At 42.4% G+C, this 13,364-nt stretch overlaps 1 protein-coding gene across 1 annotated transcript in view; it reads right to left on the bottom strand.

The window, feature by feature from the left end:
• Positions 1-321: 321 nt before the first annotated feature.
• Positions 322-13,364, bottom strand: part of LEPR (leptin receptor) — a gene marked incomplete at both ends in the record, with an annotated part of 28,838 nt that continues 15,795 nt past the window's right edge. The window contains 10 exons of the mRNA XM_080349089.1: positions 322-1,122; positions 3,369-3,444; positions 4,142-4,244; positions 4,780-4,875; positions 5,387-5,569; positions 6,696-6,912; positions 8,774-8,856; positions 8,946-9,105; positions 9,349-9,497; positions 10,541-10,740. Of these exons, the coding sequence (XP_080205215.1) occupies positions 322-1,122; positions 3,369-3,444; positions 4,142-4,244; positions 4,780-4,875; positions 5,387-5,569; positions 6,696-6,912; positions 8,774-8,856; positions 8,946-9,105; positions 9,349-9,497; positions 10,541-10,740 (2,068 nt within the window). The remainder of the gene's footprint in view (positions 1,123-3,368; positions 3,445-4,141; positions 4,245-4,779; positions 4,876-5,386; positions 5,570-6,695; positions 6,913-8,773; positions 8,857-8,945; positions 9,106-9,348; positions 9,498-10,540; positions 10,741-13,364) is intronic.

The raw sequence follows: 13,364 nt of genomic DNA, 5'->3' as shown, positions 1-13,364 counted from the left end.
CTCAACAGCAGAAACGTGTATGTGGGTCCCTGGGGATAACACGGGGCTGGCTGACACCAAGTTCAAGTGTGGTTCTTCATGGGGTGCTCAGACCCAACAAGCATCAACACAAGGTAATTTGGCACCAGATGCTGACTCGAACGCAATCACATCTCCAGAGGAAGGACTCACATTTGAAAATTAGGTCAAGAAGTGGAATTTCTTCCTACTAAAATCCTGGCACTCAAATACAGACCTCAGCTTCAAACCAGGAACGCTCCTGAAAGACGTCAGGAAAAATGGGAACTTATCAACACCTAAAAAAACATTAAGAGCATCAAATCACGGTGTGATGAGTTCTGAGGTTTTCTCTGTGGGCTCCTGCACCTTGACAGCCGCCATCTGGAACTGCGGCACGTAAGGCACAACGGCTTTGTACTTCAGGCTGCTCTGGAGAAACGCGTTTAAATCAGGCGGCGGATGCTGAAGAAACCCCCCATCCTTGAGTAGATCGGTTGGATGGAACTGACACATCACCCCGGAACTTTCTGTTACAAAAATGTCATTTTCTCTGTTTTCCAAGGATGTTACCCCCAGATAATACAGGCTCCGCTCAGGACTGTCTCCGTCTGCGAAAGCGTCGTCATGATCTGAAGGCTCTGAAAACCCCTCCGAAGAAATAATAGAAAGGGACTTTCCGGGCGGGTCGGGAAACACGAGGAACGTCCCATTTCCCACCTCCCAGGAGCCGCCTGAGCAGGTGCCTGGAATTGAGGGATCTTCAGCTATGAAGCAACTTCGTAAATTCGTTTTCTGTTCATAAAGCCCACCTGATCGGGAGTTACTGATAACAGCAGCGTATTTAATATCGGACTGCCTTGTTGTTTCCGCGCTGATTTGGTGATCCTGGGAGCTCTCGGAGAAGCTGCTGCTATTGAAGTGGCTGCTGGAACAAGCGGAGTCATGCTCAGGGTCTTGAATTTTTGTGAACATCGGATCAATTACCAAAAAATCTTGCGTGTCTTCTTTTTTCAAGGCTTTAGTGACGCTGATGTCCTCCAGCACGATTTCTGGTTCCAGAAGAAGAGGCTCAAATGACATTGCTTCAGGGTGCTTGATAAAAAGATGCTCAAAAGTTTCAGGCTAGAAGAAAAGATAGATTTTAATGCTCATTGGTTATTTAAGAGATTTAATTCAGTATGAAGCTACTGATTTTAAGAATCACAGACAAAACCCCCTAAGTAGGGGTAGAGAGCTGAAAATCCTCTTTATGTTTGTCTGTAGGTAAAGGTTGAGGGACAAGACAAAAAAGCGAGAAGATGGTTGTGCACCAAGCGCTGCAAAGCGATGGTCTGGGAAGTGCACGGCACTCAGCCAAGAGACAGCAATTGTGAATTGCAGGTGAAACCGAAGCAGCTGAATGATCCCGTTCATTTCAGCATTAATTAACATGCACATATTGCTAAACACACACACAAGCACTTCGCAAGACAAAGGTCTTATACCCTTAGACATCCTTGGCTTTTTATTTAGATTGTACAAACAATAAACTTCATCATTTACATGTCAACTCAAGTAACTTTCCCTGCTAGGATTATATTATTTAGAGGCAAATTCAGCTTTCCACAGTATTTTTAGAGCCTTCCCAACTGTGTGCTTGAGTTGTAGTACGAGAAACCCACAGGGATTTGGGGGAAATGTGTGGTCTACTACAACCTAATGTATGTGCAATGTAAGATATACAAAAGCGTGAAGTGACAGTGAAACTGAACTCCTGGCTGCAAAGGAAAAAAACCCACTCGAAAAACATAAATTTCCTAATGAATTAAAGACAAAACAAATAGATAAAAACAGATTTTGTGTATATTAACAAACCATATTTTACAGCAAGAAAGCTGCCAATACAACTTGGAACATGTCAAAATACTTAGACTAGTGTCCAATTATAGAAAGCATGCACTAACTTGCATATCTTAGGCTACAACTTAAGTCTAGACTAGTAAGGCCTGGGCCCTCACCTGGCAGAGCCACTGATGGCATTTCCTGCAATTAGCAGCTGTTTGAAGAGCTCAGCCCTTCCTAGGACATGGACACGTCAGGCTGGGATTTAACAATCTAATGTTAGAGATTATTCAGGCGTCTGTACTGATGTGGCCGCATGTTTAAATGATGACAAATTAAGTCATATAAATAGCGTGCACATTGGCATCTTCAGGAAAAAGCGAGCAAGCAAACAAAAAAATAAACCCAGTAATGCACAACAGACGCCCGGTTTCTGCATTCTCTGAGTGGCTGCTGCAGCCAACCGTATGTAAAAAGTTCAAAGGACCGTAACGGGACAACTAAGTGCTTGTGGAAATAAGAGATTTGATCCCTTTGTGCCTGGAGTGAGCGGAAACTCCCAGGCTAGCTTGTAATTAGAGCAAATACTCAATTAGAAAAAAGAAAAAGCACCACACTTTCAAGTGAAGTCAACAACTGGGCAGATCTCGCACTCAGGATAAATCCCAACCCAGTTTGATGTCTCTGCTTCCCCAGGGCAGGAAATAAAAGTTATAACCACCAAATCTAAAGTGCTTCTGCCTGCACAAGTAACAAACCGTGTTTCATCTGTAATATGGCACTTGTGCCTCATTTTTGTGAGAGCACTTTAGACTTTTGACAGAGCTACTTCCAGGATTCATGATATTTAAATAAATCGGCATTGTATTGTATCTGTGCTTCCTGTCTTTTGAATATAAATAGAAAAATCTTCTAACAATTCTGTATAGGCAGCCTGAGGGCCTGGTGGTTCAGTGGGCAAAAACCATGATTAGACTTCATAGAATGTCCATTCTCTGTTGAAATGAAATGAGATAAAATAAAAGATGAGAAATGAAACCTTCACTGGGAATGCAAACTAAATACCTGAAAAATCTTCTGCCATTAGATGCCGTTTCTTTTAGCAATAACAGGCCTGAATTTAGGTTATTGTCTCAGTGATTACCTGCTCTAATTTGTCACAGCTCATCACATCCCAGCTCCTGACTCACAGGCCAAACGGGGAGACAGTTCACCCAGCAAAGAATTTGCCCTTGATCCAGACCTGGCACTCACTGAGGTGCGTGAGCCTCACACCTGTGTCATTCTGCAACTCATTTACTAATTGCTCTGAAATTTAAACACCCCCTACACATCCCAAAGAGGTGCTGGTCTCCCATCCCAGCCCATATTCAGATATTATCATTTTCCAGCTGCAAGAACCGCGTATCATGAACTGTGGAGGCTGTGAGTTGCTTCATTCAGTGACTCAGGCCAGGTCTAGTCTAAGGGATAGGTTGAGCTCAGTACTGAGCACCCAGCAGCCAGAGTCTGGATGGGGGAAGAAGCATTGCCAGGGAAATACAGACCTTCTGAAAATTAACTCCTTGCGCCCAGGAGCAATTCTTGGGGTTTGGAACATCTTCCCAAAAGAGTTTCTTCATTCTGAAATAACAGGTAAATTGTGGAGTTAGTATTGTTCTCATCTGCTCTGCTGCCATCATTCACTTCTGCTGGGTCAGAAAAGGGATCTGCACCATTTTATTTACCCAGAACACTGTGACACAATGAAACACGCATTTCACACATTATACATAGCCAAAATTTAATAGAAGAAATAAAGAAGTGACATCCCAGCTGGCAGCTTTGCAAAACATAAAAGGTTTGGGCAGTCTTTGCTGAGTATGACTCCAACCCACCTTCCACAAAACCCGGAGAGATTTTCTTCAATTGGCTTTTGCTTCAGACCTTAGTTTGTAATGACAATTAAATCTGGAGCTCAGAGTGCTTTACAAATTCAAAGCACAAGACAGTCCTGACCTTGCCCACAGATCACGCTGCAGGAATAGTGAGCGTGTGGCACAGGCCGACGTGACACTTCACAGTGCAAAGGGACAGCACCGTTCAGCACCCTGCTGTGAGTACACCAAACCCCAGAGGGCAGCGTCCGACCTGCGCAGGGTAACAAGCCCACTTTAATTCTCGGTGCTGTACTCCAGAGGCTCCGCTGCCTTTCATACAGTCCATCAAATAGATGATAAAAATAATTCCTGGCTTTCCCCAGAAAGACTCAGTTGAGCAGAGCAGCAGCATCTCAGCTGCATCACGCTCTGCTGGGACGTTCCCACAATAAACAACGTACCTCTGGTGTGAAACCAGCAGCGCTCCAAGCAACAAAACCGACGTTGAAATAACTATGGGCAGAACCACAGAGAGGCTGGTGTTATTCTCATTCTCATATCCACCTGGAAATCAAAGGAATTCAGTTCATAATGCAGTGAAATAATTTGTCTGTGAACTAATAGTTTGCAACAGGGAAATAAACTGTAGAAACAACTACTTAAACACAAAAAACTCTTGATAAACAGTTTTATTGCAGAAAAACAAACTTTTACCTTGACAACTAATAGACTAAAAGGAATTATTTTAAATCTTGCAGTGCCTCCCCCAGCCCCTGTGGGAGGTGCCCACTGCTGCCTTGCTATTAACAAGTGGAATTGGAGCATCTGAAACAAGAGCATCTGAAACAAGAGTCAATGACCAGAGAAGGAAGAATCTCAGGGTCCCAGGATGAGCTTTTATGTGTGTGGAAATACAGATCCCTCGCTCAAATAATCCCACTGAGTTTGCAAATGAAAGCAATTAAATCACTGCTTATAGTTATATTGCAATTATTTTATTATTGCCTTTTTTTCTGATAAGATACAGACTTCTCCCACATTTAAAGTTTACCTTTACAAGCTGCTATTTCATAAACCACATAAAGATCCTGTAAGTCACCTTTGGTAAAATGATCTGTCGTTGTGGCTTTGCCAACTCCTCCAGCAAACACAGGGTACAGGCTGAACTGGTACTTCTCAACCAGAATAAAGTGATCTGGAAAGAGGAAATCGGCCTTTTGAATCAAAACTGTTGTTCTACTTTTAAACAATTATCTCACAGAGGATCTGGTCAGATATCAGAGTTCAGATCGGTCCCGAGAGGTGAATCTTTTATAGATACAGACTTTAATAGCGGAAGATTAAAACTATTGATCTGTACTGGATAATCTAGCATTATTCTGTCACAGAATGAACACCTTTATGGAGCTAATGTAAAAATTTCTAAGATTAAAGCTCAACGGCAAATGGAATGCACATATTAACTTAGATAATTGTCTGCTGGACTCAATACTCCAGAATTTCACTGTAATGCTAAAAATGGCTTCATTCTTTGTTAACCTGATTATTAATGCGCCATTCAGTCCTCTGATGATAATCGAGAATTACTCTACTGGTTCTTACCATAAAAGCCATCAGGGAGTGGGGGAAAAATGGAATGTGAGAGCTTAATAATGCTACATCTTTCTGTTCCATAACAATGAACATATTTTCAAATGCACACTCACCATAAATATAATATTGACTAATATTTGGAGGAACTCGCACCCACTTCAGCTCCTCTTCTTTGTTAAGGTGCTTCCATTCAATAACAAAAGATGTTATCGTGTATATTGGAGGCGAAAGCGTCCAAATGAGAAGCACACAGGTGCTGTTCACCAGGTACACGCGGAGCGACTCCACTGCATTCACTGGCAGGAGAAGGAGAAAACAGCCGTGAATTACATGAGGAGATGTGTATAATACAAACTACACACACACAAATTACTGCTATAGCTTCAGCACTTTATCATTTGCTTCTTTAATTTTTATCTCCTACATAATAAAGCCTGATCTTCAGTTTGCATCAGCAGACATATTTCTCTTTAAGCCAGCAAAGCCTGTTTTACACCAACTAGTCCTGAATATTAAACAGATCAAGCTTATTAGCAGACACCAAAAAATAAATCCTGATTTTCATGTGCACCTCCTTAATTGTCACTCTTTAACCAAAAAATTATCAACAATTGAACTGCCAACATTCAGTTAGTACAGAACAAACTGAGAGGCCATAAGCAAAATCCTATTAAATCTCTAAGTCACACACCATGATCACAGTCCAGGTGGACAAACACTTCCCGTGACATCTGCTTCCAACCACAGGGTTCCCAGAACACACTCACACACAGTATCAGAAAGAATTCTACCCATAAAAATGCTTGAAAAATTGCACTACAGTCGGTGAGTTTCAAGAACAGCACTAATGTTAGCACAGTATTTGCGTATGAATGTTACACAACTGGAGTATTCAAAAGCAACAGCCTTTACTTTATTAATACAGCAGAGTGCAGCCGAATTAATGAGGAGGCTGCTGAGGAAGTAAAGCCAAACCTCTGCAAACTATGTACCCTGGCAGCCCGTCAGGTGAGCAGGCAGAGAAATGAGACCGTATTGCATTTTGGAAACAACAGAACATTCCCCAGCAGGAATGCTGGGTGTTCCCAAGACAAAGTAGACAAAAGATCAGTTCTACAGTACTGTTTTATTTTTCTTCGATTAATTACTTTATATTCTATTAGTGAAGACAGCTCAGCGAAAGACAACTCTTTTCCCAACCCAAAGATCATTAAGACTTTCAGGCAGTGGAAATTTCATTTTTCAAATAGCTCTGCTGGTGAGACACAGAATCTGTTTCCCATATACAGCTGAACATTGAATCAGAAAGTATTTTTTATTCTAACAAAGGCCATTTTATTACACAGAAAACTTTGCCCATAAGCATCCCAAGGATTCCTAACATTTTCCACATCTCCAAACAGTTACAGTTGGTATTCTTACCTGTGCCCATTTGCTGTGACAGAGTCAAATTAAAATTAATTGAAGAAACTCCCATTGAATTCATGGCTAAAACTGTGACGGCATGTGTGTGTTCAGTCCACGGAAATGAGCAGGTAGTGCCGTTATCCACATATTCTGACCACGTGGTGTTTCCTGACGTTTGATGCTTTATAACGTAGCGGCTCACGCTGCACAAGGAGCGATTCTGCATCAGTGGCTGCAGCAAACATTGGCGTTAATTCACTTCCCAGGCTTTCGTTTCAAAAGCAAATGTTATTTGGGCAGAAGGCGCTGTTCCAATTTTAAGAAAACACGACCCAAGAAAGATATTCTATAGACTGGCTACCGTCCTTTTAGCAAAGGGAGTATAGTCCATTTAAAGACTTCATTTCTTGTCTCTCTCTCCAGCACCTGACACACTCACTGCATTTCCAGTGCCAGGAGGGCAGCGGGGACAAGGAAACACAAACTTTTGGACTCCTCTAGTAACTCACTGTTTTATGTCAGTATTTTTCAGGATGGAAAACCCAGCACAGGTGACTGTTTGCACACCAAACACGGGCAAACAGGGGTGGGCAGTCACTGATGTGCTTTTTTTCTCTGTATGGCATTAACCTTTCCCTGCAGCTTTGCACACTTTGCAAGCAGTCCCAGCGCTGTTTATACGGGTAGCTGTTGGGAGGCAGCAGCACATTCTGCTCAGGGATTGGGGGCAGCAGAACTTGGCCGCTGAAAACTGAATCTCATTCTAACTTCCAGCCTTCAATTCCATGTTACTAATTTTTTTCTGACTATTAGAACAAATTGCATTTTAAGTCTCGGTTTCATGGCATTTGTATAACTAAGACTGAAAGTGCAGACTGATGGAACGTGTCGTACAGCAGCGACACTTCAGCTGTGTTAGGACAAGTCGTCAGCACAGCACGGACCTGGACCTGCTGGAGAGGGGCCAGAGGAGCCACAGAAATGATCCCAGGCTGGAACAGCTCTGCTGGGAGGACAGGCTGAGAGAGTTGAGGTGTTCAGCTGGAGAAGAGAAGCTCCGGGGAGACCTTATTGCACCTTTCTGTATTTAAAAGGGGCCAATAAGAAAGATGGGGACAGACTTTTGAGCAGGGCCTGTTGTGATAGGACAAGGGGTGATGGTTTTAAACCGAAGGAGGGAGATTCAGGCTGGATATGAGGAAGAAATTGTTGCCCTTGAGGGTGGTGAGAGCCTGGCCGAGGTTGGCCAGAGAGGTGGTGGATGCTTCATCCCTGGAGACATCCCAAGCCAGGCTGGATGGGGCTCTGAGCAACCTGAGCTGGTGAAGATGTCCCTGCTCACGGCAGGGGTGCCAATGGGGGAGCTGGGAAGGTCTTTCCAACCCAAACTAGTCTATGATTTTGTAAGTCAGACAGCAGGTCTGGTCTCTGCACAAAGGCAAGGAAGTTTGCAGCCTGTCCAGAGGTCTGAGGGCTCTCCTCAAGCAGTGAGGACTGCAAGACTTCAGGAATAACGGCCTGTTCCCTATTACATACAGTTTGCCATGGCTGCACCTCAGATGGGTCCACTCTACCAAAATCAGCTCTTTCAGTCTGGAAACACACCTGCTACCAGTGAAGTCTGTGCTGAGCCTCACTGACCTCTCAACCCTCCAGAGCAAGCACACAGCACTAGGGAAGTGTCTGTCCTACTGCATTACTATAATGCAGTAGGGTTCAAAATCAGAGCAAGGTGTGCCAGCTATCTGCAGGAAAGGCTATAGAGAATAAAAACAGAAAGGAGGAGGGGGGAAGTAACAAAACCAGGAGGGAGTAGAGCACAAGCCAGGCTGAGCAAGGACAGCAGAACCATCTCACTTTGTGTTGCAGAATTACCATCAATAACCACCTGCAACCTCTACCTGCTCTAGTATTAGCCAAATAAGCATCAGTAGCACAAATTAAGTCATATCCCAAATGCATACAAAGTCCCATCAACAGTGACCACCCAAGTTTGCCTCCCAGGGAAGCATGTGCTTGTTGTACTCCCTTTTGGGTGATTCTACCAGCGGTTTTTGGATCAAAGTGAAAAACCGAAAGGTCATTGCTCTCACCTTCCACAGGAGCGTAACATTTTTCTGCCTCCTTGCCGGATCTTCAATAATAATTCTCCAGAATTCAGGGCCCTGTAAGGGAGCTGCAAGATTGCAGAGTTTTGAACGAACAGCATCAGATCTCAATCTGAAGCCAGTCGGGCCACCCGAGCACGCTCTGGAGCACACGTACCTTTGACATCTTTCACAAGCGTGAGGGCTGATCCGCTCCAGTTGCTCCAGTAACCTGCTCCAGTAAGCGCTCTGCACCGGACCTGAACAACATACTCAACGCAAAGTTTCTGAACTTGTATCACAGCTGATCTTGTTGGTGCATTTGAAACTTCGTAAAGCTGTAAACAGAAGTCAAAATATTTAAGAGTAAGAACAAAAGGCTGTTTAGGCATCTGATACAAAACTCCTGAAAATGAACCCAATGAGAAAGTGCCCTAATCAGTAATATTCCTGTGCTAGATAATGCAAATGCTTGTAACCGTGATTCATCACATGCCACAAATTCCACAAAAAACAGTTAAGACACTAAATGACAACACCGCAACAATTCGTGCTTCAGTCTAGACTAAAAAAGACAGTACCTCCCATGTAATTTCTTCCCTGTTCACAGCGTACCGAATCTGAAATGTAAGATCATCATTTGCAAATATTGGGTTTGTCCAGCTCACATTCAGCAGCCCAACATTCCTGGTGATTTCTGCTTTAACATTGGAGGGAGGAAGCAGCTTCACTAGTAAATGGAAAGAAAAATAAATAGTATAATGTCTGCACTAACATTTCTCTTTAAATCAAATCATCGTGGTTTACTCTTCCCTGTCCTGAGGGCGGCAGGTAACACATCTCTGCTATTCCAGGTAAAGCTGGACTATAACACAAATCAAAACAACTCCCCCATCCAGGCTGCCCGGCCCACTCACTGCAGATCAAAGCATTGCAGACTAAAAAAAGCAACGTTTGTCTCATGGGAAACACATTCCAATTTGGACACAAACTAAAATGACTAAAAAAATATTAAGTTGAAATATAAAAATCAAAGTTTCCTACAGAATAAACACATAATGATCTATTTTATTATTCTGCTTTACTTCACACAGCCCTTCTGTGGCCTAGCTGCCATGTTTTCTCTCTACATAAGTTCACACTTGTGTCCAAAAAATACACAGCCCAATGAACACTCTGAGTCACAGACCAGATAATCAGGTGTGCTTTGCACATTTTGCAGTGTTTGAAAACACTCAAGCACTGTTCCTGCCTCTTGCTTTTATACAAATTCAGGTAAATGCGCTATGTGTCACAAAAGAAACTTCGCAAAAGCATGCAAGAGGGTCAACAGTCCCTGGGATTTTAAAGGAATATATATAACTAAGTAATATAGATAGTGCTGCACTGTATCAAAGTATAAACAACAGCTAATTGAAGACTTCAGAAAAACAACCAAGAACCTTAAGAACGAGACTGCCTTCCTAAATATAATACTTGCATTTTCTGTAGTTGTCTTTGCAAAACATGCAATAGGATAAACATGCAAAGCTAGGTGTTTCATTTTAAAGAGATGAGCTGCAGTCGCAACCTGCTCCTGTGCCAAGCAAAATGTATGGAAATAACATCTAATCCCATGTCTTTTAGAAGACAAAATCAAAACTCTTATGTCTGCATGTTCTTTCCACAGCCTAATTTATTTAAAATGCTATGGAGAAGTACTTTACCTACATCATATAAGGAATGAGATCCCAGGTCACAAGTGAAGAAAAACAAGCACGAATCTTGACCTACCCACATCTGCTGGAACGACACAAGTTGGTGAGGACTCAAGTGTTCCTAGCGAGTGCTTAAATTCTATCCACATGGTATATCCAGATAAAAGAAAAATCGGCTGAAATGTGCACTCGTAAGAATGATTCTTCTGTAAACGGCATTCTTTCACCTCTGATTTTGGAGAAGTACTTGGAATGTCAGAACAATAAATTGTGCTCCTTGAAAGAGGAAAAAAAATTTAGTTAACAAATTGCAACTATAAGCTGCTCATGGCATCAGTAAAACAGAACTCTGAAGGCAATTAAAACAAATGGTGTCACTGGCACCATCTGGGGTTTTTTGATGATTATTTGGACAGATCTTGAACTTGAATCTGCACTAAATGGATAAATAACACTGCAGTGTTGCTCCCCAAAGCTTTGGCTCTTTGCCTGAAACAAGCAGGACATGAAGACTCTCCCCAGTGCAAAATATTTTGATAAGACACAACAGGAACAAACAGATACGACAGGAACAGGTATCTCAAAACACTCATAAATCAGGTTACTGGTGTGGTAGGTGTTGGCAACCAGCACAGTAATGCAGATCCCAGCCAAGAATTCATTCCAGCTGGGAACATGACTTTCAAAATCCCAACTGGCATCCAGGGGAAAGCTGCCACGTGGACCCATCAGACACATAGAGCAAAGTCTCCAGGAGATGGAAATCCTATAAAAATATCAGTTCTGAAGGGTGGTATTAAAATCCCACAGACAGTCAGTATCGCATCTGGCAACAGAAGAGAGGAGAGCTGCACTCTGGATAGAACAGCGTGGGACATCTTATCGGTGATGGAAAGTTTTCAAATTTCTCCTAATTTCTCCCAAGCTTGCGCACGGCTCAGACTTGTGGTGAGAGCAGCCGCATCGGGTATTAGTTCCTCAACTGAACCACAAAAGTTACACTTGGCTGAATCTCTCCTCTGCCTGTCGACATCGCCAATACTGATCAAACCGGTGCCTCGTGCTTTGAAGGCTCAGCTGAGCATTCTCTGTTTGTCCAATACGTGCATTTCTGTGCTGTTTCTGTTGGCAGCACCGACTGCAGAGGAAGATGCAGCAATAGCCCAACCACAACAAAACCCCAGCAGCAAAGTCATCCCACCACACGGGTTTCAGCTGTAAAAGAGAATTGCACCTGCAACGCAGAAGAAAAGCTCTGGAAAACCTGACATGTCTGATGTTGAAGCAACATGTCTGAGTTCCAACCATCATCATGAGGACTTGTCTGTGTCTCAGCAAAACCCACCAGCTCCAACATATTTATGGTGCCTTCTAAAATCGAGCTCAGGCAATTAAAAAACCTGATGATTTCACTTGGTCCCAAGATTATAAACATTCCAGTTCTTTTTGTGGTTTTGTTCCTAATATGCAATAGAACATTATGCAAGTTATTCTGGTGTTTTCATAACTAAACATTTTCAAACACCTTATGCTTCAACCGTTTGGTAGCCACTACATTCATGTGGGCCCCAATGATTTCTGGTTTTTTTTTTATTTCTCCTCTTTCAGAACTTCCTATTAACAAATCAAAAAAAAAAGACCAAAAAGGTAGATCACAATAAACACTAGCATCTGGGAAGTGCTTTCAGTCTGTGTTAATGTTCACTGTTGGATCTAGCAGGAACGCTGTAACAAATGTACAGATTATCACCTCCTACTACAAACCAGCATTTTTAGCTAAACCTGAACAGCGAAAAGTGAGAATAAAAACTATGGCTAGAGCAGCACAGTTTTTATTTCAAGCTCCCTGCCCAGAAGTACACTCATATTCATATTTGTGAAGATAGTTGAAACAGAACCTATTCCAGCAGTCAGTCGGTCACTAATCCTGCCCTAAAAGTCTCCACTTGAAATCTCGAGCATTCCAGTTATTACTTTAGTCCACAAAACCCTGAGAAATATTCACCTGGATACTATGATAGTCCAAAACTTCAGCCCACCTCCACCAGAGAGGACAGTCCAGTCTTCCAAAGGATTAGGCCGTCAGGGCTGACTGAAGCTTGTTTGCCAAAACCTTTGCATAGCCAGTCCAGCAGTGCAGTAAAACTAGAGATATTTTTCTCAGAAAGGCTTGTCTGTCTGTCTGTCTTGTTTATATAAAGACTAACACGGTTCTAGGAAACTCCTGAGCTCAATATATTAGTAACTCAAAGGGATTTTTTTAGTTTCACGGGAAAACAATACTATCCCAGGTAGCATTTGTGCACAGAAATGAAGATAAGGATGATCATTCCACTAATTTAATAATCAGTTTTCTATTTTGTAAACAATAACTGTTTGCCTCACCCCGCACCCCAGGTCCTCTGCTCTGCCCAAACCAGACAAAATTAAAACAACTATTTAAAAATAATCTAGGCCAAAACACGTGACCAAACCCATGGAAACCAAGAAGTGCTCTGGCCACCGAAGCTGCTACTTTCATAAAATTCCTTTTGTGGACCAAGATTCGATTCTCTCTCTACAAGCAAGATTTTTTTTCTATCTGGAATGAATTAAGTTCCATCCCTCTATTTTTATCTACTGTCTGTATATAGAAAAAAAGAAGATAGGAAATTATAGAAAAATCAAAGATTGAATGGAGATCTCCAGAGGTCTCTAGTCAAACCTCCAACTAAAAAGGGTTAAATTCAAAGTCAGATGAAGCTCCCAGGGTCCTGTCCGGTCGAAGTTTGACAGTCTCCAAGGACAGAGATTCTACAACCTCGCTGGGCCACTGCTCAGTCACCCTCACTGGGAATGGTTATTTTTCCCTCATTTCCTTATAATTTGTACATACAAACCACTAGAAGAATAATTTTTAT

Source organism: Nesoenas mayeri (assembly GCF_963082525.1).
Source record: "Nesoenas mayeri genome assembly, chromosome: 8".
Classification (NCBI taxonomy): domain Eukaryota; kingdom Metazoa; phylum Chordata; class Aves; order Columbiformes; family Columbidae; genus Nesoenas; species Nesoenas mayeri.
This window is presented reverse-complemented; position numbering and strand designations above follow the sequence as displayed.